A 25391-nucleotide genomic window follows, 5' to 3' on the forward strand; every position below is an offset into this window, starting at 1 on the left:
GAGTCCTAGCACAACTATCAATAGACTTCATTTCTCCAACTAAAAGACCATCATTATCTGTTTTCTCATCTCCTCTCACCACCAGAAGCATTCCTTTTCCATTCTTTGGGTTATATTCCCTTTACTTCAACTGAAAAGAATGTTCTGTTTTCTGGGTCAAGCAGTATTTACCTCTTTTTTTTTCCCTCCTGTTGCCTTTTCTTTACCTAGTTTCCCTTCTGAAACAGGTTTTAGCACAGATTTTCTGATCACCCCATTAAAAAATACATTCAGGGGCACCTGGGTGGCTCAGTCAGTTAAGCGTCCAACTTCAGCTCAGGTCATGATCTCGCAGTTTGTGAGTTTGAACACTGTGTCAGGTTCTGTGCTGACAGCTTGGAGCCTGGAGCTTGCTTTGGATTCTGTGTCTCCTCCTCTCTCTGCCCCTCCCCTGCTCATGCTCTGTCTCTCTCTCTGTCTCTCAATAATAAATAAACGTTAAAAAAAGATTTTTTTTTAAAACACAAAAACCCCGGGGCGTCTGGGTGGCTCAGTCGGTTGAGCGTCCGACTTCGGCTCAGCTCATGATCTCGCAGTCCGTGAGTTCGAGCCCCGTGTCAGGCTCTGGGCTGATGGCTCAGAGACTGGAGCCTGCTTCCGATTCTGTGTCTCCCTCTCTCTCGGCCCCTCCCCCGTTCATGCTCTGTCTCTCTCCGTCTCAAAAATAAATAAATGTTAAAAAAAAAAATTAAAAAAAAAAAAAACCACAAAAACCCCCAAAAAACACATTCATGTTTAGAAAATAACTCAAACTCTCCGGAAGAGCAGCATAAGAGAAGGAAAGAGAAAATGGGAGTAAAATTACCCACAGAATTAAGGAGTATTTAAGTATACTTCAAAGAATACAAATATGATATAAACCTTATCCTTTTAGCTATACAGTGCTAAGAAACCATATATAATTTATTTTTACAGTAAATTTATTTTCCCTAACAGTAGTAACTTTATTCAAATAAAAGCATACAGAGGGCCACTTGGGTGGCTCAGTCGGTTAAGTGTCTGATCTCAGCTCAGGTCATGATTTCATGGTTGGGCAGTGCAGGGCCTGCTTGGGATTCTGTCTCTTCCTCTCTCTGCCCTCCCCCACTCATGCAAAGGAGCACATGCCCACACGCTGTCTCTCAAAATAAACTTAAAAAAAAAAAAAGCATACAAAGCAGGGAGAAATGGTAAACAGGTAAAAAAAAAAAAAAAAGCTCAGATGTCTAAAATAAAACAAATTTGTGCTTATGCTTGAATACCTAAAAACGAATGCCTGAAAAAGCAAAGTATAACTCACCAGCAAGAAATTATTAATGCATTTCACTGAATATGAAATTATTTTGATACAGGTTTTTTAAGTAATTAAAAAGAGCAACTATCCCTTTTTCCATTAATTACAGGTTTGACAGTCTCAATTTCAAAAGATATTCATGGCCACATGGGGGTTCATCATCTAGTCTAGTCTCTCTACTCTTGTGTCATCTTTGAAATTTCCATGGTAAAAAGTTTTTTAGAAGATGTATAAAAAGAGAAGATGAAGTTTTAGTTAATCATAAAAACAAGTTACTGGTAGACATACTACTTATCAGAAGAAGAAAACATGTAAGGAGAAATATAAATACATTTTGGACCAAGAAGAATTTACCTAACTATCCAAAGCTGCCTCAAAGCAGGGAGGACACAATGAACAATTTAAAAATTCATACTAAAGAATACTTTCAATAGAAAAATTTTAAAACTTGTAGTATAACAGTTTGAAGTCTAATGGAACTCAGATTTATCTTTAAAAACAAATAAACAAAAAACACCCATTTTAATAGGCTTCTCTGGGTTGTCATATGAAAATTATCTCTGAACTCTTACTATCATCAGTTTTTTAAAATTTTTTTAATGTTTATTTATTTTTCAAAGAGAGAGAAAGAGAGCGTGAGCAAGGGAGGGGCAGAGAGAGAGAGACACAGAATTTGAAGCAGGCTCCAGGCTCTGTCAGTACAGACCCTGACACGGGGCTCGAACTCACCAACTGTTAGATCATGACCTGAGCCAAAGTTGGACCTTTAACTGACTAAGCCACCCAGGTGCCCCTCTGCTATCATCAGTTTATAGCAAGGTGAATTTTACCTAATTTAAGCCTTTAGATTTTAAAAATTAAACTCTGATTTTTTTTTTTAAACAAGCATCTATCCTGGAGGAAATATTTTCAAACTAAAATATGAGTTGTGGGGCACCTGGATGGCTCAGTTGGTTAAATATCCTACCCTTGATTTGGGTTCAGGTCATGATCTCATAGTTCATGAGATCAAGCCCTGCATCGGGCTCTGTGCTGTCAGTACATGGGCTGCTTGGGATTCTTGCTCCCCCTCTCTCTCTGCCCCTTCCCGCTCAGGCTCTCTCTTTCTCAAAATAAATAAACTTCTAAAAATTTTAAAAATAAAATATGAGTTGTGATTTTAAGTCTAGGAGCTCAATGCCTACCAAACACTTTCTTTACTACTATCTAATTAAGGATCTAGAAAAATTTTAATACTTGAAAAAAAAACTGCTTGGATTTATTCATACCTCTTTCTTCCTCATGTTTTTTGGCAGATGCAGTTTTAGGTCTTCCTCTTCCTCGTCTGATATGATCTGAATGGCTGTTACTTCGAGACCTCTTTCTGTTTTCTAAATCCTTATTTACTGTAGAATTTATCTTCTCTCGCCTAACTCTCTCTGTTCGCCTCCTCTTGGCCTCATGCTTGTTTTCTGTATGGATGAATAAAAGTGATATATTTTAGGGCTTAGCAAGAACTGTTTGCCCAAGTTCTCATTGTCTTCTTTTTCTTTCTAAATAGCACTAAAGTTTGCTGTCTGGCATACTTTATAAAACTACAACTGTTACATCTATGCTCCTGACACCCACATAGGAAAAAAGAAATTTAAATTGAGATCCACATTAACTCATGAGGTAGGAGGAATTTTAATAGAAGACCAGTTTCTTTATTTGGCACGGTTAATTTCAGTCCCTACATATTCACACAGTTCCACAAAGATCTTTCTGCCTTATTCCTTCTCTCTGCTTCCAAGCTAAAAATGGTCAAGTATTACAAAAGGAAAAACAAAACAAAACATTTCGTTTTGCCCCCTACTCAAATTATAGATCGAAATATGTCAAATACACAGAAGCCAAACTGACCTTAACCATAATATGTTAATTAAGGTTACCAACAAAAAGCAAACAGAAGGCATCCACAGAAAAATATAAAAACACTAGGGAATAAGTAGTTTTCATTTTAGCCACAGATGAGGTCATTTCTGACATTCTCAGAGCATGTGGATCCCTAAATGGAATAGCAATAGGGGAACTTTACTCAATATGATGATTTAAATAATGCAAGAAGCGATCCTTCTCACTCCAAACAATTCAAAATGTTGGAGAAGACAAATTTTAAAAAACAAAAATGTGCTTTAATACATCTGAACTCAAAAGCAACAAAGAGAAGGGGCACCTGGGTGGCTCAGTCGATTAAACATCTGACTTCAGCTCAGGTCATGATCTCATGGCTTGTGAATTGCAGCCCGGTGTCTGTCTCTGTCTCTCTGCCCCTCCCAACTCGTGCTCTGTCTCTCTCAAAAATAAACATTAAAAAAAAAAAAAAAAAAAAGCAACAAAGAGAATTCCCCAAATGGCTAAACCACAATGGTGAAAGGCCAAAATAAATAAAATTCATATCCCAAGAAGTAAAGGGAATAATTTAAAAGACTGTAATATAATTATGCTCAATAGGCTAGTGTAAAATTAAAAAAAATAGTAATGATTATTTCTAAATGCCATATCTTTAGAAAATTAATTACTTCTAATCTCAGACAGATATCAGATGATGCAAGAACATTTAATTATTCCAGACTTCAAGTTATCAAAGACAACCAGGCTTGTTAAAGGATTCAAGGGCAACTTGAAAAGGCCTGACCACTGCAGGACAACTTGAGCATCAATAAAAATAGTAACTGTAAAGTTGAAACATCAAATATACTGAAAACTACAAGCACATGACATTAAATACAAAAACAAAAGCAAAAACTACTTGACCATGATAGGAAGACGCTAATGAACCAACTGAGTATTTTGAAAACTTAAAGAGACAGAATTCAAACTGTACCATTTACTGGATAACAAAACAACAGATAAAGAGAAGTTTCTCATTTAAGGATTATTGTGGATAAAAAATGAAGAAAGAATAATAAAATCAAAGTATACTGTTTTCAACCAGAAATGAACTAAAGGATGTAAGTACTAAACATAAATAGCTGCTAACATCAGAAAAACAGAGACAAGCAGGCCTTAATGAACCTCCTGACAGAATATCTACCTATTAAGTAATCTTGTCAAGAAAATCAAGCCTTTGAATCTAAATTACAATTTACAGGAAAAACAAGTCACTGGAGGAATGTGTGATCCTATATTCCTACACCATAAAGACCCAAACAGCACACCCAAATGTAAAAGTGACAGTATCTTTAACATATAATTTGCCAGGAAAAACAAAAAAAAAGAAAACAACGGATAAAAAAGAGCTAAAAAAGATATTGTCCATATGTAACATGGAATTTGGTTTTTAAAACTTTTTTTTTTAAGTTTTTAAGACCATTTATGAGACACCTGAAAATTTCAACACCAGTTACGTATTTAATATTAAGGAATTGTTAATTTTAATTGTGCTTATGTTTTTAAAGGTCTGTCTTTTAGAAACATATAATGAAATATTTATAATTGAAATTACATGAGATTTGCTTAAAAATAATATGCAAGGGAAGGAGTAAATGTGGGTGTTAATGGGGACAGGTTGGCCATTTTCTCCTCTGTGTGTGCTTAGAAAACTTCTAAAAAAAATTAAGGAAATAGTGATAGGTAAAGCTTATGGTATGCCTTTTGAAGTTCAACAATGAATTTAGGTTTGTTCTTCCACCTACCCACTCATCCCTGCTAACTTTTAAATTATTAGCCAAACTTCTCAAAAAAAGAGATATCTGTACTTTCTGTCTTCAGTTTCTCAACCTCCCATTCCCTCATCAATCCATTCCAATATAGTTCCCCAATCAATTAAACTGATCATCTAGAAGGACAAACATCTGTTAACAAATCTAACAGTTTCTCTTTAATCATCTTAATACCATTCGTTATCAAATCTAACAGCATCTTTCTTTAATCATCTTAATACCATCCCTCAAAAATTCAACAAAGATAGGGGTGCCTGGGTGGCTCAGTCGGTTACGCATCTGACTTCAGCTCAGGTCATGATCTTGGTTTGTGAGTTCGAGACCCATATGGGGCGGGTCTGCTGTCAGCATAGAGCCCACTTCAGATCCTCTGTCCCCCTCTCCATGCAGTTCCTTCATGCACACACACATACTCTCTCTCCCCAAAATAAACAAACATTAAAAAGGAGGAGAAGTAACACACTCTCTCTCCCCAAAATAAATAAACATTAAAGAGGAGGAGGAGGGAGGAGAAGAAAGAAAAAAGAAGAAAGAAGAAGAAGAGGCACCTGGGTGGCTTAGTCAGTTAAGCACCCAACTTTGGCTCATGAGTTTGAGCCCCACATCAGGCTCTGCACTGATAGCACAGGGCCTGCTTGAGATTCTGTCTCCCTCTCTTTCTCTGCCCCTCTCCCGCTCTCTCAAAATAAACTTAAAAAAAAAAAAAAGAAAGAAAATTCAACAAAGATGACTATACTTTTCCTTAAATTATTCTTCACTTGATTTTCAGGCTTCTGTCTTTTCCACCACCAGGTTCTCACCTTTAATATTAAAGCCCCGAGACTCTGACCTGAGCTCTCTTCTCTTACTTACACTCTAGATAATCCATAGACCCAAACAGTTCCAAAATTTATACTTTCAACTGATATCTTTCCAAAGCTCCAACTGCCTACCTGACAGCTTCACTCTAATATCTTACAAGCATTTCAAATGTATCAAAAAAATAACTTGATTTTCCCTCCTCCAAAGCTTCCTTATATTAATAGATAGTACTACCCAGGTGCAAAAGCCAAATAATTTGTAGTTATCTGTGACTCATCTTGTTTCCTATCATCACAAAAGTCCACAGGTATTCTTTGCAAAATATATCTACAATTACTTTATCTCTTTGCCTCTATGGTCAACATCCAAACCTAATATATTTTGTAGCTGCCAAAATTATCTTTAAAATAGTCAAACCATATAGCTGCCCTTCTAAAATCTTTCATTAGCTTTTCATTGTATTAAAAAATAAAGTTAAATTTCCTTATGAGAGACTACAAGTGCCTATAAGACCTGACATTTGCCTCTCTCCAATCTTCTCATAGTGCTAGACACTTTGTTCACTACACTCCAGACATGCCTCCCTTTAATTAAAACAAGTTCCTTCCTCCCCTTAAGTCTCTGCATTTGCTAATCCTTCTGCCTAAAGCTCTTCCCAAAACTTTTAATGAAGCCACTTATTTACTTCAAATTGTCAATTTATAAATAAGACTCTGTGTCTCACAGTCCATATTACTTTTTATAATCCACTACTACTATAATCTGTTATTTATTTATATGCTCAGTCCCCCATTAGAATATAAACTCTATGAAAGCTGGGAGGCCTTTGTCTCATTCACAGATCGAGAACATTACTTACACAGATTAAGTAGTGCTGAATAAATAAAATCAGACTGAGCACAAGCATCTACCCCCCCCCCCCTTTGTGGAAAATCCCACTGAAATGAGAATAAACATGGGTAAAAGGTAAAGGGAAAAAGGAAAATAAATCTGTAGTGCTGGAAACAAGGAAAGGATGCTATCAATCACCTGAAATTACAGAGTTTCAGCCAATTGGCGAGCTCACAGATTCTGATTAAGAAACCAGAATAGAAGAAACTATAATCTCAACTAGAAACAAAAGATGGCTCCTGTAGAAGGGAGAGCTGTTCTTCCCCAAAATACTCCCAGGACAGATCAAAAAGTACAGTAAGGGAGAGCAAGCCATGAGTAATCATTAGAATACCTACAGGACTATTGCAGAACAGTTGGGCCTAAGAACTGACATAAGGAACCTCCAAAACATAGAAGAAAGAAACAAATGGCAATTCCTCATAGAAATGAAATACTGGGGCGCCTGGGCGACTCAGTTGGTTAAGCAACAGACTTGATTCAGCTCAGGACACGATCTCATAGTTGTAAATTAAAGCCCTGAATTGGGTTTTGCGCTAATAGCTTGGGACCTACTTAGTATTGTGTCCCCCTCTCTCTCTGCCCCTCCCCCACTTGCTCTCTATTTCTCTCTCAAAATAAATAAAAATTTAAAAAATGAAGTACTATAAGGGATTTTGCATTCTCTCCCAGAATGAAGCTTTCCTTATTTTGGCAATCATGGAATTCAACAGGATCACTCAGCTCGTATAATTTACATCCAAAAGCCTGCCAATAAGCTCCTCCCAACGGTACACTAAAGAGATCTGTGGTCAAAACAGACCTTTAAAACAGTGTGTACGATAGTCATGCTAATTATCTACACTGATAAATCAAATCCTTCATTTATAAATATCAACAGGCAATTAAGGATTACCAGCAATTTAAGGAAAATGAAAAGTAATAGAGGAAGAACAAAATAAAATAGGAGGAAGAAACGTAGTTCAAAAAACAAGACAAGGGGTGTCTGGGTGGCTCAGTCGGTTAAGTGTCAGACTTCGGCTCAGGTCGTGATCTCACAGTCCGTGAGTTCGAGCCCCGCGTCGGGCTCTGTGCTGACAGCTCAGAGCCTTGAGCCTGTTTCAGATTCTGTGTCTCCCTCTTTCTCGGCCCCTCCCACGCTCACGCTCTCTCTCCTTCAAAAATAAATAAACATTAAAAAAAAAAACACAAAAAACAAGACAAAACCATCTTTAAAACATTCTAATGCATACCTTTAGAGAGACCTGATTGGACTTTATATCATTAAGAATAAGATTCTTTTACAGAAATAGAAAGCTCAATCCTAAAATTCATATGGACTCTCAAGCGATCCAAAATAGCTAAAAGAATCTTGAAAAACAATGTCAGAGGTCTCATATTTCCTGATTTCAAAACTCACTAATAAACTACAGTAATCAAAAAAGTGTGGTACTGCAGTATGACAGATATACAGACCAACAGAATAAAATAGAGAGCCCAGAAATAAATCCTTGAATATATGGTCAAAGGATTTTCAATAACAGTGCCAAGACGATTCAAGGAGAAAAAGATAATATTTTCAAGTCATACTGGGACAACTGGATATCCACATGCAAATAAATGTAATTGGACCCTTATTTTATACCATATACAAAAATTAACTCAAAATGGATTGAAGACCTAAATATAACAGCTAAAACTATAAAATGCTTAGAACAAAAAGGGAAAAGCTTCTTAACACTGGACTTGGCAATGATTTTTTGGATATGACCCCAAAAGTATAGGTAACAAAGAAAAAACAGACAACTTGGATTTCATTAAAATTTAAAACTTTTGTACATCAAAGGACACTATCAACAGAGTAAAAAGGCAACTTATGGAATGGGAGGAAATATTTGTAAATGTGTATCAGATGAAGGATTAATATCCAGAATAAAAAGAACTTACACAACTCAATAACAATCCAATTCAAAAATGAGCAAAGAACTTGAATAGACATTTCTCCAAAGATGACAGGCAAATGAAAAGATGTTCAACATCACTAATCATTAGAGAAACGCAAATCAAAACCACAAGTTATCACTTCATACTGATTACAATGGCTATTATCAAAAGCATATAAAATATGCATTGGTGGGGTGCCTGGGTGGCTCAGTCAGTTAAGCGTCCGACTTTGGCTCAGGTCATGAGTTCAAGCCCTGTGTCGGGCTCTGTGCTGACAGCTCAGAACCTGGAGCCTGTTTCAGATTCTGTGTCTCCCTCTCTCTCTCTCTGATCCTCCCCTGTTCATGCTCTGTCTCTGTCTCAAAAATAAATAAACGTTAAAAAAAAAAATTAAAAAAAAAAACGCATTGGTGAGGATGTGGAGGAATTGGAAACTTTGGGCGCTGCTGCTGGTAACATAAAATAGTGCAGCTGCAGTGGAAAATGATATGGCATTACCATATACACAAAAATACTCTATGACCCAGCAATTCCACTTCTGGGCATATATACAAAAGAAAACAGGGAATCAAACAGATATTTGAACAACCATGTTCACAGCAGCATTATTGACAATAGCCAAGAGGTGGAAGCAACTCAAGTGTCCATCAAGGCATGAATAAACAAAATGTAGTACATACACACAATGAAGAATTATTTAAAAAGGAAATTCTGACACATGCTACAACATGGATGATCTTTAAAGACATTAATGCTAAGAGAAAAAGCCAGACACAAAAAGGCAAATACTGTGTGATTCCAAATAGGAAATAACTACACTAGTCAAATTCACAAGTACAAAAAAAATATATATATATATATATTATATATTATATATATATACACATTATATATATATTGCCTGAGGCAGTGGGGAAGGGGAACAGAGAGTTACTGTTTAATGGATATGGCCTTTCAGTTTGGGAAGATGAAAAGAGTCCTGGAAGCCTGTTTCCGATTCTGTGTCTCCCTCTCTCTCTGCCCCTCCCCCGTTCATGCTCTATCTCTCTCTGTCCCAAAAATAAATAAACGTTGAAAAAAAAAATTAAAAAAAAAAAAAAAAAAAAAGTTCGAGCCCCGCATCAGGCTCTGGGCTGATGGCTCAGAGCCTGGAGCCTGTTTCCGATTCTGTGTCTCCCTCTCTCTCTGCCCCTCCCCCGTTCATGCTCTGTCTCTCTCTGTCCCAAAAATAAATAAACGTTGAAAAAAAAAAAAATTTAAAAAAAAAAAAGAAAAGAGTCCTGGAGATTAATAGTGGTGATGGTTAGGTACACAATATGAATGCACTTAATGCTTAAAATGATTAAAATACTAATTTTATGTTATGTGTAATTCACCACAATGAATAATATGAAAAAAATAAGATTCAATGAAAAAGAAATCAGAAAACAAGATGAACTATTCAAAATTAAAATGCAAAAGAGAAGCTAAATAATGGACATATCTGAAGACAAAATTATAGATCTAGAAACGGAAATCCATGAAATTTCCTGGAACACCAAAAAACAAAAAAGAGAATAGGTGAAAAGTAAGTGAAGAGAAATGAAGATCCAAGAAATCTAATATTCACCCATGACATAATTATTAATTATCTACCCAATATTCATTCTCCCCCTCTTCATTAAGAACAGAATATTCTGTTCAAGACAGCAATGGGCCCAGCTAAAATATACACATTCTAAGACTCTCCTGCAGATGAAGTAGACATAAAATTTTGTTCTGGCCATTAACAAGCATGTGGAATTGGGTGAGGTTGCCAAAAGATTTTTTTTTTTTTAAGGGGGTAAGCATAGCTGGCATGTCCCTTTGTCCCTCTGCCCTTCCCTTTTCTTCCTACTTGGAATGCTTATGGGATGCGTGGAGGTACGATAGCTATCTTGTTAACAATGAAGATGAAAGCCATGTCAGGACAGAAGAAAGAGAAGAGCCCACGTCCTTGATGATATCATTGAATCATTAGTCCCATAGTGCCAACTTCACCTTTCTTTACTACATAGTGGAAAAAAACCCTATTTGTCCAGTCCAGTGTTAGTCTCTGGGGATGGTAATCCTGATGTATCATACAATAAGTATGCAGTAAGTATGCCAAGAGGAAGAGAAAAACGAATGGAGAAAAAGAAATACTGGGTAAAAACTGCCCTAAACTGAAGATTTGAGCCCTCATATGGAAAGGACTGAGGAAGAATGAAGATGACATTTAAATGTGAGTACAAAGGAAAGGCCTTCCACACAATGGAAAACAGGAAATGTACCACCACATATCTTTTATAAAAAAATTTTTTTCCAGGCCTAAAACAATTTTCTGGAAAACTTACTTCAGAAATAAAAGCACATGAGTTAAAAAAAAAAAATGGTACATAAGAAAAAGTGGAATTATCCTAAGAGTACAAAGGAAAGAAATCTCAGTATGACAGCTATGCAGCAGACCTAAAATCAGCCAGTCTTAATTAGACAAAGTCAGAAGATTCTATAAGAGCCCTAAAAATAAATACTGACATCATTATACAAACTATATGATTAAGAACCTAAATGTATAGGTACAGATATAAAGCTATGCATTCTTCCATCAAAAGGCAAAACAAAAACTTAAAGCCATGCCTCATATATGAACGTATAGCAATTTTAAGTGATTAGCATATAAGAAACAATGTTTTCTGAAATAACAAAACCAAACCTTCATTGTCAAGTAATTCAGAGTTGAGGATCACTTACTACTGAATTAATATTCAATCACTGGGTTTATAAAAGGTACTGGCAATCAGTTGGCAATAATCATTTCACTTTTTTTCTTAACTAAAAGTGAATGTTATTTATAGACTTCTTGGCTTATTTATCAGCCTCTATTAACTTATCCTAGAGAATAATTTGAAAAGTTTAATTTTTTTAATCCATTTTTTCCTTCTCAATTAAAACTGAGGAGGTTGTTATTTATCTGCCTAAGCTTAACCTGAAGAAATATACAGTTTATTTATTAATGTTTATTTTTGAAGGAGAAAGAAAGAGAGTAAGTGGGGGAGGGGAAGAGAGAGAGGGGGAGATACAGAATCTGAAGCAGGCTCCAGCCTCTGAGCTGTCAGCACAGTCAACAGTCTGCCGCTTGACCAACTGAGCCACCCAGACTCCTATCTTTATAGTTTTTATAATTAAAATTTTACAAGGAAAAAGGCACATCCATAATTATTAAATGCAAAATGGCACCCCTGATATGACAAAACACCCAGAATAACCATCAGAAAAAACAAATTTAAACATCTGGATAAAGCAGAGTTTGCTCTCGCCAAAAATTGTTTCTATCAAAATTTTTGGTGACTGATCAAATATTTGAACAATATTTGGTGCTCAAGGTTTGGTCTATAGTACAGATACTCTCAATTTTAGGATATATAGTATTTCTCATTTAATCTCTTTTTATTTTTTTAAGATTTTTTTTTAGGTAATCTCTACACCCAATGTGGGGCTCAAATTTACAGTCCCCCAAACAAGAGTCCTAATGCTCCACCGACTGAGCCAGACAGAGACCCCTTCTTTAAACTTTTTTTTAAAGAAATTGCTTCAAATCGATAGTTTAAGACTTAATCATGAAACTATTTTTTTCTCTTTTAATTCATTTATTTTTAAATTTACATCCAAGTTAGTTAGCATATAATGCAACAATGATTTCAGGAGTAGATTCCAGTGATTCAACCCCACCCAGTGCTCATCCCAACAAGTGTCTTCCTTAATGCCCCTTACCCATTCAGCCCATTCTCCCTCCCACAACCCCTCCAGCAACCCTCTGTTTGTTCTCTAAGAGTCACTTATGTTTTGCTCCCCTCCCTGTTTTTATATTATTTTTGCTTCCCTTCCCTTATGTTCATCTGTTTTGTATCTTAAATTCCTTATATGGGTGAAGTCATATGACATTTATCTTTTTCTGACTACTTTTGCTTAGCATAATACCCTCTAGTTCCATCCACGTAGCTGCAAATGGCAAGATTTCACCGTTTTTGATTGCTAAGTAATACTCCATTGTATATATATACCACATCTTCTTTATCCATTCATCTGTCAATGGACATTTGGGCTCTTTCCAAACTGGCTATTGTCAATAGCTATAAACATTGGGGTGCATGTGCTCCTTCAAAACAGCACACCTGTATCCTCTGGACAAATACCTAGTAGTGCAATTGCTGGGTCATAGGGTATCTCTATTTTTAATTTTTTGAGGAACCTCCATACTGTTTTCCAAAGTGGCTATACCAGTTCGTATTCCCACCAGCAGTGCAAAAGAGATCCTCCTTCTATGCATCCTCTCCAATATCTATTTTTTTTATTTAAAAAAAATTTTTTTTCAACGTTTATTTATTTTTGGGACAGAGAGAGACAGAGCATGAACAGGGGAGGCGCAGAGAGAGAGGGAGACACAGAATCGGAAACAGGCTCCAGGCTCTGAGCCATCAGCCCAGAGCCCGACGCGGGGCTCGAACTCGCGGACAGTGAGATCGTGACCTGGCTGAAGTCGGACGCTTAACCGACTGCGCCACCCAGGCGCCCCTCCAATATCTATTTTTTAAACTCTTAGGCAACCGTTCAATTTAGAAATGAAATCCTACATTAACAAGACAGTTAATTTTTTTTTTAATTTTTTTAATGTTTTTATTTATTTTTGAGACAGAGAGAGACAGGACATGAGCAGGGGAGGGGCAGAGAAAGAGGGAGACACAGAATCTGAAGCAGGCTCCAGGCTCTGAGCTGTCAGCACAGAGCCAGACGTGGGGCTCAAACTCACAGACCGTGAGATCATGACCTGAGCCGAAGTCAGACGCTTAACCGACTGTGCCACCCAGGCGTCCCAAGACAGTTAATTTTTAAAAACCTATCTCCATTTACTACTGCCCCCCTAAAAAGAATACAAAGAATAACACAGACCTAACTCATTTGGAAAGTTATCAAAGAATAATTAATTGTCTTTTGGTTCTATGCACTCATACAAAACACTGAGCATTTTTTTTTTAATTTTTTTAATGTTTATTTATTCTTGAGAGAGAGAGAGAGAGAGAGACAGTGTGAGCAGGGGAGGGGCAGGGAGAGGAGGAGACACAGAATCTGAAACAGGCTCCAGGCTCTGAGCTGTCATCACACAGCCAAGACAGGGCTTTAACTCACAAAACTATGAGATTATGACCTGAGCTGAAGTCAGAAGCTTAACCAACTGACCTACCCAGGCACTCCAACTTAATACAGATTTATTTATAACACTCATCTTTTCCCCTTATCAAAATTAAAAAACTTGTAAAAATCCTTTAATTTCCATAATAAATTTTATTTAAATGTATTTTCAGCTAGACGAAGTTCTATGTAGGTAGTGTTCTACCTCCCTATTTCTACTGTGCTATGAAGATACACAGATAATTAGTATATTTGAAAAAATGTGAGTTTTAAGCAATTCAAGCTTAGATAAATCTATTTGACTTAGCAGCTAATTTTCCTCCTACATGTCACAAACTTACAACAGAAATTTCGGGACACCTGAGTAGCTTGGTTAAACATCCGACTTCGGCTCAGGTCATGATCTCACGGTCTGTGAGTTCGAGCCCCACATCAGGCTCTGTGCTGACAGCTCAGAGCCTGGAGCCTGCTTCAGATTCTGTCTCTCCCTCTACCTCTCCCCTCCCCTGCTCATGCTTTGTCTCTCTCTCTCTCTCAAAATAAACATTTAAAAATTTAAAAAAAAAAATTCAACCCACTGAAATTTAAGATTATCTTCTACAGCTTTGATTTCATTTTTAAAATAACTGCAATCTGAACTTTACAGATGGCTCTCTTCCTTGTTTTAAATGTTTGTGTAAGTAAAAGTCTTCCTTGATTCCTCCCTTCTTATTTAGTGATCTACCCATGTAGAAATCATTTTGTGGGGTCTTAAAATTAAAAACAAATGGAAAATAGAACTACCACATGATACAGCAATTCTACTTCTGGGTATTTATCCAAAGAAAATACTAACTTGAAAAGATACATGTACCCCATGTTCATTGCAGCATTATTTACAATAGCCAAGATTTGGAAACAATCTAAAGTGTCCACTGATGGATGAATGGATAAAGATAATGTGGAGTATTATTCGGTCATAAAACAGAATTGACAGAATAAAATCTTGCCATTTTTGGCAACATGGATGGCAATATGCTAAGTGATATGTTAGACAAAGGAAGATAAATACCATATAATCCCACTTATATGTGAAATCTTAAAAATCAAACCTAAACTCATAAATAACAGAGAACAGATTGGTGGTTGCCAGAGGTGAGACTTGGCAGGTTTGCGGGGATGGGGTGGGGTGGGGGGTGATCTGGGTTGAAGAGGGTCCTACAAGCTTCCAGTTACACTATACAATATACAAAGTACAAGTTTCTAACAACAATATAAATAAGTCATGACAAGTAACATACAACATGGTGACTATAGTTAATAATACTCTATTGCATATTTGAAAGTTACTAAGAGTAAATATTTAAAGTTCTCATTACAAGAAAAAAAACTTCTGTAAAAGAAAAGTTCATGCAAGTATTGTTTTGTACTTTTTTTTTTTAAGTATTAAAATGTATTTATTTTGAGAGAGACACAGCACAAGTGGGGGAGGGGCAGAAAGGGAGGGAGAAAGGGAGGGAGAGTGAAAGGGAGAGAGAGAGGAAATCCCAAGCAGTGCCTGACACAGGGCTCAAACCCACCAACCGTGAGATGATGACCTGAGCCAAAGTCGTGAGCTGGATGTTTAACTTACGGAGCCACTCAGGCACGCCCTGTACTTTTTTTCTTAAATTAACTTTTAGAGATTTTTCCATGTCAATACATAACAATTTGTACCATTCTCTCTAATTAGCATATACTATTGTTCCCTAGAAGACGTACCCTCCTTAATCACTCCCCACTGATAATATCTGGCTTCACTTTTCCTATTATAAACACTGTTGCCTGAAAATCCTAGTAAGTATTTCATTGTGTATTATAAACAACTATCTCCAGGTTACATACCTGTTGATAAAGAAGTCTAGATTCTAGGTTATGTGCATTTAAAACTTTTAACAACTACTGTCAGACTGTTCTGCAAAAAGGCTGTGCTGTTTTATAACCTCACCACTAGTATGAAAGTACTCATTCCACCATATTCATAAAAGTACTTGGAAATCCTTTACATTTTTGTCAGAATATGGGTAAAAAGAATGGTATTTTATTTCAACTGCATTACCCTAATTATTAGTGAAATTCATTATCCTTCCAGATATATATTATGTTGTCCATTTTCATTTTTTCTTTTATAAATTCTTATTAAAACTGAAATGTTTTGGATCCCATTGACCAGTGTTCATCAAGTACTTGGTAACTGTAGACATTTTAAAAATTATACTCTTCTCAATCTCCCACATACTACAAACTAACCAAGGTAAATCTTACTTTTAAGAAATTTAATTGTAAAAATGAACATTTACTGAGTACCTATAACATACTAAACTTTGTTTACATTAGCCATTTTTATATGCACTTCATCTGCACTTCAACCGTCTACGGTTGATACTATAAATCTACCTTACATGCAAGTAAGTAGCAGCCACTCAGAGGTTAATTAACTTGTTAGAGAGTGACAAAATTGGAATCTGAATCTGAAGCCAAGGTTTCCAACACCCATGTTTGTACTATACCAACGGTTTTCTAGGCTTTGAATATTCTTAACCTTTCTCCTTAAAACCTTTTCCTCCTTTGGTTTCTACGGCACAGTCTACTTCTGATGTTCCTCCATTTTTTTAAACTATTTTTTGTTTCTTTTGCTGGTACCTCTTCCTCCTCCAGGGAATTTCTAGGCTTTATTGTCTCATCTTTACTTCAAGGTCACAAGGCCACTTTTATTAAACAACAGAACCTCAGGAAATTCCAAATGTAAAATAATAATGAACTGCCTCTTATTTATCACCATGACTTAAGTACCACCACTCTCTCTTGTTTGTTCCCCTACAGCTGACATGTACATGCGCATCTTCTCAGTTTACCTGAACTCCCTAACAACCTCCACCATTTATGACTGGAGTTTGCCAGAGTTCAGTCTCTGAGCTCCTTCCTTTTCCTACCCTATAGACCCTATGGCACAATCTCCTCCATTTCCATGATGACAACTACAATTCATTAATGGCTCAAAAGATTTATCTCCAGGGTCGCCAGGATGGCTCAGTCCAACGACTTCCCCTCAGGTCTTGATCTCACAGCGGGTGAGTTCCAGCCCCAAGTTGGGAGCTATGCTGTCAGCAGGCCTGGAGCCTGCTTCAGATTCTCTGTCTTCCACTCTCTCTGCCCCTCCCGTGCTCATGCTCTGCCTCTGTCTGTCAAAAATAAACAAACATTAAAAAAACAAACAAACAAGATTTATCTCCAGGGGCACCTGAGTAGCTCAGTCCATTAAGCATCCAACTCTTGATTTCAGCTCAGGTTAGGATCTCACATTGTGAGATGGAGCCCTTTATAGGGCTCAGGATGGGCTTGGAGCCTGCTTGGGATTCCCGCTCTCTCCCTCTACCCCTCCCCTGCTCAGGAGTGCACATGCACTCATGCGTGCACTCTCTCTCAAAATTAGTAAATAAGCATAAAAAAAGAGATTTATCTCCAGTTGAGGCTATTCCCTAAGCTTCAAACTCTATGTCCAACTGGGAAAAAAATAACCCACAAGGATATTTCACAACCACATCCAAAACTAAATTCTTCATCTTTCCCTCAAAACTTGTCTTCCTTTTTATATTCCTTTTCTAACCAGTAATTCAAGTCATTGGGAGTCACTGTAAAAGTCTTCCTTCTGGTTCAAGTGATTCCAATTCCTTAATTGCAGCATCTGTCCCTTCTCTCTATCCTTGCTGGGTTTCTTCTTTATCTCATTTCTCACCTGAGCCATTGGTATACAGAAGGAGCTCAAAAATATTTGTTGAATAAAAAAAATTAACACATTTGTCCTAAGGGGCAGAAACTATGTCTTACTCATTTTGGAGACCCAGAACTGAGTTGACACACCACCCAGAAATCTACTGAATGAATCATTCCAGGATTTCCATACCTGAACCAAACTCTTCAGAGAATATGACCCAGGAGAACCCATTTTTAACAAGCTCTCTGGATGACTCTTATATAACTAATCCAGCAAAGCCTTTATTCTCATAATGAATGGGAACAAACTTAAACAGAGGCAGAAATGGAATTAAATAATTTTCTTGACTCCTAGAATAAACAGACCTCTAACAGACATAAATGTAAATAATTCTTGAATCATCTGCTACTATAATCTAACCACTCTCTTAGTATTCTCACTATTAACATACTGCAATAGCCCACTTCTGTCTTGTATACCTTTCTCTAGACAACAGCCAAAATGGTATTTCTAAAAGGCAAATCAGATCATGCTACCTTTACCTCACTCCATCCCACATCCGAGGAATAGTTTCTCCTCACATTTTAAGAACAAAATCCAAAACTTCTTACTCTGGTTTACAAAACTGTATGCAATCTGGCCCCTGCCTATCCCTCTGGCCTCATCTCCCACATTCCCCTGCTCTTACTGTCTACACTGCAACCACATTGGCCTTTTCGTTCCTAAAATACACCAAAATTTTTTCAGCCCTAAAATTTTTGCATTTGCTATTTCATCTGTCATGAATGTTCTTCTTGATCTTATCAGGGCTAGCCCCTTGTTCCAATTCAGCCTCAGTTTAAATGTCCCTTCTCAGAGAGGCCTTCTCCAGTCACTCAATCAAAAGTAGCCTTCTAGTAACATACTAGGACAGCAATCTATTTTAATTTCCTACAAGGCATTTATCACAAGCCAGTAACTGTCCTTTTTATTTGTTCATTGTCTATCTCATGCCCACAAGAATGTAAGCTCCATGACAGCAGTGAACCTCCCTTGACAGATTTCATTCATTACTTTACGCCCTTTACTTTACTTTAGAACAATGCCTAGCATACAGCAGTCACTCAAAATTTATTTGTAATCAATTTACTTTTATTTGGAGATCATCACTCTTCTAATATCACACAAGGATAAATAACAAAATTTCATCTTTTAAGAAATATACTCACTGAATAAATCCAATTTGTCTACATTAATGGGAAAGTAAAACTCCAACAAAATTATTTTTTAGATATTCTAAATCAGAGGATTATAAAAAATAACCAATATGTCTAAAACTTATATTCACATCAAAATCAAGTTATATTTTTCCAGCTACTAGTTAAAAAAAAAAAAAAAACTTGAAAGTTGTTAGAAATTTTACCAGCACTGAGGGGGTAAAACCAAATGTCCATCAACCAGTGAATAAACAACATATTGTCACATAGCCATACAAAAATTACTAGTGAGCAGTAAAAAGCAATTGATTCTTATTGATAAACACAACAATATGGCTGAATCTTAAATTATGTTCAGTGAAAGCCAGGCCAAAAAAGAGTACATACTGTATGATTCTATTTATATAAAGTTCTAAGAATACTGACAGAAAACACATCAGTGGTTTTGTGGGGGTGAAGGTAGCAAGAAAAGAGTAACAAAGGGGAACTAGAAAACTTTTGGAAAGATGGACATTGTTCATTACCTTGATTTTGATGACAGGTGTAATCATGATACAACCTATCAGACTGCACACTTTAAATATGTGCTATTTACTGAGTATCAATGATACCTTAATTAAACTATTTAATTTGTAAAAATCAGATCAGATCACTCCCTTGTTTAAAACTCTTCTATGTCGAGACACATCCTCCAATAATAAACAGATTCATCAGCATTATAAGGGAGTTAACATTTAAATGGAATGAAGGGCAAACTAATGTCATAAACTGATTTCCAACAGCTAATAAGAACCAAAGGCATACTTTAATAGGTTTTAATTTTTAACTTCAACAGAGATGTAAATACTAAATTCACAAAAATTAGTTTTACATTTCTACATCAAAAAGCTAAATATGTGGTAAACTTTCATAATTACCTGTAGAAGGTGGTGATTTTTCTGGGTGTTTTGCATTTAAAAGTTTTCTGCTAATAAATATGTAACCACAGGGACACGATTTACATGCAACAGGAACCTGTACAAAAATTAAAAAAAAGTGTATTATTACTATTCTTCTATTGAACTTCTCAGTGTTTATGTAGTCTCCTGAACTGAATGATAAATTATTGAAGTAGGGATCATAGATTTATTTAAACCCCACCCCCTTACAACAAATTGACACTAGTATTATGTCCTATACATCGTTACATTCTCCTAATGCTTTACAATACCATGAATATAGAAAATGCATGATAAACATGTGCTGATGAGAGTGACCCATAGAACACCATAACAGAATCAGAGCAAGGGAAAAAAATGTGGGATAAGAGGTAGTATTTTCTAAAATATATGTTTGAGCCAATATCCCTGAAGAATATGGATGCAAAAATTCTCAATAAGGTACTAGCAAATCGAATTCAACAGCATATAAAAAGAATTATTCACCATGATCAAGTGGGATTCATTCCTGGGATGCAGGGCTGATTCAACATTCGCAAATCAATCAACGTGATACATCACATTGATAAAAGAAAATATAAGAACCATATGATCCTGTCAATCGATGCAGAAAAGCCATTTGACAAAATTCAGCAACCTTTCTTAATAAAAACCCTCGAGAAAGTAGGGATAGAAGGAACATACTTAAAGATCATAAAAGCCATTTATGAAAAGCCCACAGCTAACATCATCCTCAATGGGGAAAAACTGAGAGCTTTTTCCCTGAGATCAGGAACACGACAGGGATGCCCACTCTCACCGCTGTTGTTTAACACAGCGTTGAAAGTTCTAGCATCAGCAATCAGACAACAAAAGGAAATCAAAGGCATCAAAATTGGCAAAGATGAAGTTAAGTTTTCGCTTTTTGCAGATGACATAATACATGGAAAATCCAACAGACTCCACCAGAAGTCTGCAAGAACTGATACATGAATTCAGCAAAGTTGCAGGATACAAAATCAATGTACAGAAATCAGTTGCATTCTTATACACTAATAATGAAGCAACAGAAAGACAAATAAAGAAACTGATCCCATTCACAATTGCACCAAGAAGCATAAAATACCTAGGAATAAATCTAACCAAAGATGTAAAAGATCTGTATGCTGAAAACTATAGAAAGCTTATGAAGGAAATTGAAGAAGATATAAAGAAATGGAAAAACATTCTGTGCTCATGGATTGGAAGAATAAATATTGTCAAAATGTCAATACTACCCAAAGCCATCTACACATTCAATGCAATCCCAATCAAAATTGCACCAGCATTCTTCTCGAAACTAGAACAAGCAATCCTAAAATTCATATGGAACCACAAAAGGCCCCGAATAGCCAAAGGAATTTTGAAGAAGACCAAAGCAGGAGGCATCACAATCCCAGACTTTAGCCTCTACTACAAAGCTGCCATCATCAAGACAGCGTGGTATTGGCACAAGAACAGACACATAGACCAATGGAATAGAATAGAAACCCCAGAACTAGACCCACAAACGTATGGCCAACTCATCTTTGACAAAGCAGGAAAGAACATCCAATGGAAAAAAGACAGTCTCTTTAACAAATGGTGCTGGGAGAACTGGACAGCAACATGCAGAAGATTGAAACTAGACAACTTTCTCACACCATTCACAAAAATAAACTCAAAATGGATAAAGGACCTGAATGTGAGACTGGAAACCATCAAAACCCTAGAGGAGAAAGCAGGAAAAGACCTCTCTGACCTCAGCCGTAGCAATCTCTTACTTGACACATCCCCAAAGACAAGGGAATTAAAAGCAAAAATGAATTACCGGGACCTTATGAAGATAAAAAACTTCTGCACAGCAAAGGAAACCACCAACAAAACTAAAAGGCAACCAATGGAATGGGAAAAGATATTTGCAAATGACATATCGGACAAAGGGCTAGTATCCAAAATCTATAAAGAGCTCACCAAACTCCACACCCGAAAAACAAATAACCCAGTGAAGAAATGGGCAGAAAAAACATGAATAGACACTTCTCTAAAGAAGACATCCGGATGGCCAACAGGCACATGAAAAGATGCTCAACGTCGCTCCTCAGCAGGGAAATACAAATCAAAACCACACTCAGATATCACCTCACGCCAGTCAGAGTGGCCAAAACGAACAAATCAGGAGACTATAGATGCTGGAGAGGATGTGGAGAAACGGGAACCCTCTTTCACTGTTGGTGGGAATGCAAACTGGTGCAGCCACTCTGGAAAACACTGTGGAGGTTCCTCAGAAAATTAAAAATAGACCTACCCTATGACCCAGCAATAGCACTGCTAGGAATTTACCCAAGGGATACAGGAGCACTGATGCATAGGGGCACTTGTACCCCAATGTTTAGAGCAGCACAATCAACAATAGCCAAATTATGGAAAGAGCCTAAATGTCCATCAACTGATGAATGAATAAAGAAATTGTGGTTTATATACACAATGGAGTACTACGTGGCAATGGGAAAGAATGAAATATGGCCCTTTGTAGCAACATGGATGGAACTGCAGAGTGTGATGCTAAGTGAAATAAGCCATACAGAGAAAAACAGATACCATATGGTTTCACTCTTATGTGGATCCTGAGAAACTTAACAGAAACCCATGGGGGAGGGGAAGGAAAAAAAAAAGAGGTTAGAGTGGAAGAGAGCCAAAGCATAAGAGACTCTTAAAAAGTGAGAACTGAGGGTTGATGGGGGGTGGGAGGGAGGGGAGGGTGGGTGATGGGTATTGAGGAGGGCACCTTTTGAGATGAGCACTGAGTGTTGTATGGAAACCAATTTGACAATAAACTTCATATATTGAAAAAAAAATAAAAAATAAAAAATAAATAATAAAATAAAATACATGTTTGAAAGCAGTTTATTAGAACCAGTTAGAAAAGAGAACATGGTTAGAAAGTAATTAAAGAAATCCCAGCATAAGAATGAGGGCCCGACTGGAATACGCTAATTTGATTAAGACATAGGCATCTTTATTACATAGGCATGTTTATTACAGCATTATTTACAATAGCCAAGATATCCAACCCAAGTGTCCATCCACAGATAAATGGATGAAGAAGATGTGATACACACAGGAGTATTACTCAGACATAAAAAGAATGAGATTTTGCCAGTTGCGACAACATAGATGGACCTTGAAAATATTATGCTGGGGCGCTTGCGTGGCTCAGTCGAGAAAGTGTCCAACTCTTGATTTTGGCTCAGGTCATGATCTCACAGTTCATGGGTTTGAGCCCCATGTCGGGCTCTGCACTGACAGCACAGAGCCTGGTTGGGATTCTTTCTCTCTTCTCTCTCTGTTCCTCTCTCTCTCTCTCTCTCTCTCAAAAATAAACAAACATTAAAAAAAAATATTATGCTAAGTGAAATAAGTCAGAGAAATACAAATATCATATGATTTCACTTATATGTGGAATCCAAAAAACAAATCAACAAACAAACAAAAGCAGAAACAGACGCATAAATACAGAGAACAAATTGATGGCCCCTTTGGGGTGGGGCATAGGTAGGGGTATGGGCAAAATGGGCAAAGGAGAATGGGATGTTTAGGCTTCCAATTATAGAACAAAGTAAAGTCACTGGGTTGAAAGGCACAGCACAAGGAATACAGTCAATGGTACTGGAATAGACTCCTAGGGTGACAGACGGTAGCTACATTTATGGTGAACACATCTTAACCTATACTATCAAAATATTATAATGTACACCTGAAACTAATGTAACACTGCCAAATATACTTCTGTTAAAACCATTTTTTTAAAGGGAAAGTACTGAAAATGACTCGGGTTCTAAAATGAGAGGGTAAGATGCCAATTGCCACTGACAAAAGAGTAGTTCACAACAATCACTTTGAAGGGCAAAAGTATAGCACAAAAGAGAATGTAGGAGTCAAGATCTAGGATCTTTTTTCTTTTAATATTTTTATTTATTTGAGAGAGAGAGAGAGAGAGAGAGAGAGAGCACGCTCAAGCCCGAGCGGGAGGGGCAGAGAGAGAGGGAGACACAGAATCCGAAGCAGACTCCAGGCTCTGCTCTGTCAGCACAGAGCCCAACACGGGGCCTGAACCCATGAGCCCTGAGATCATGACCTGAGCCAAAGTCAAATGCTTTACCGACTGAGCCATCCAGGCGCCCCCAACCTTATGTTTCCAAATGTGTAAATTACTTACAAGCGGCTTTCTCCATGTCAAGTCTATAATGATTTTTCAAAAGCCAAATATTATTAAAAATCATTTTTAAAAGTTTGATTTTGCATAGTCATTTCACTAATACTAGCCTTAATGATCCTTGAAATCAAGACATGTTCACCAAAAACCAGAAAGTAATCTCAATAAAAAGTACTCAGAATAATTATGGTCAGAAAATTGTAATTTACTTTTCAAGATAAATTGCATTTGCCCATTGTTTTGCCTGTGTGAAAGCTTAGCTACAATTATAAAGCTTTTTATCCACATATATAAAAAAATGCTTCATGGTCTAAAATATAAATACTTGATCTGATTAAACTAAATTAATATTTTGATAGAATTTTTTTACATGAAAATACTAAACAAAGGATCTCTAGTTTGCAATTTCAGAAAAATCACAATGAATCCTATAAAAATAATCGAACTCCAGATAGCTCAAACAGCATGCTTTATCAAGAATATGATGAGATTCTTTCAAACCAGGACAGAAAATGTAATGTTACATTTTCTACTACTGTAAAATGTACTCAAAATAGATGTCTGTCATTTTAAAATTTCACATCTTCACAGAAATCAAACTCAAAGGTACTGACTCATTTCCTTTACACTTACACTATTAAGGTAATTCACTGTACTGTAAACTATTTTAAATTAGTGCTATCCAAAAAACACAGAAACATGATGTTCTTGTTCAAAAGGTCTTTTGCTACTCAGCAAGCATATTCTTCCAGTCACTAAAACCGAACAAATATAAATTTAGGTCTCTGTCTTATACACAAGAATAATATATCAACCCATATCCAGAATTAACAGAGGGCTGCACTTAAGTGAGACATGTACATTTGCCTTTGGGATAAAGAATGTACAAATACCAATCTATCGGTGGATTTTCATCCCTTAGTAAATGTTTTATGACTAGAAACATTCATGCGCCTGAGCTAAGTTACCCTAAAGTCTCTTTTAAATGGAAAGTTGTCCTTCCCCTAATCCCAACTCTGATAAAAACACAACCAACCACCACCAAAACCCAGATCCTAGAAAAAGAATATTAAATAGGGTGGACTTCAGTAATATTGCTCTTTTATAGTACAATTTGGATTTTAAACAAAAAAATCCTAAATTTCCTTCAAATTTCAGTTGTAATGACAAAGATGATACTAACAAAAGTTCTAATGCTATACTCTCAGGATTTTAAAATAAAAAAAATAATAAAAAACCTAAAGTTTGTTTACTGATGACTTACTGTGTATTAATTTATCCCTTGTAAAGTGCATTCAGATTGTTTACAAGTAAAAAAGGTAAAAATAGGGGCCCTGGGTGGCTCAGTCAGTTAAGTGTCTGACTTTGGCTCAGGTCATGATCTCGCAGTTAACAAGTTCAAGCCCCGCATTGGGTAAAAAAACAAGGGCAAAAACAAGACCCTGGTTCTATATTGTTTCATTGATTTTCAAAAGTTCAAAATAACCACACTACAGAGAACTCATTTACATTTC

General features: G+C 36.5%; 1 protein-coding gene across 3 annotated transcripts in view; it reads right to left on the reverse strand.

The window, feature by feature from the left end:
* The window catches only part of LOC122495093 (UPF0547 protein C16orf87), a 33738-nt gene that overhangs the window by 5364 nt on the left and 2983 nt on the right, over positions 1-25391 (reverse strand). For 2 of the 3 annotated variants that reach the window (XM_043600801.1, XM_043600802.1), the window contains exons 2-3: positions 19644-19740; positions 2581-2763 (exon numbers count right to left, since the gene is read on the reverse strand). In XM_043600801.1, coding sequence (XP_043456736.1) covers positions 2581-2763; positions 19644-19740 — 280 coding nt within the window. The remainder of the gene's footprint in view (positions 1-2580; positions 2764-19643; positions 19741-25391) is intronic. The other variant, XM_043600803.1, reaches the window with a different exon arrangement.

Source organism: Prionailurus bengalensis, chromosome E2 (genome assembly GCF_016509475.1).
Source record: "Prionailurus bengalensis isolate Pbe53 chromosome E2, Fcat_Pben_1.1_paternal_pri, whole genome shotgun sequence".
NCBI lineage: Eukaryota > Metazoa > Chordata > Mammalia > Carnivora > Felidae > Prionailurus > Prionailurus bengalensis.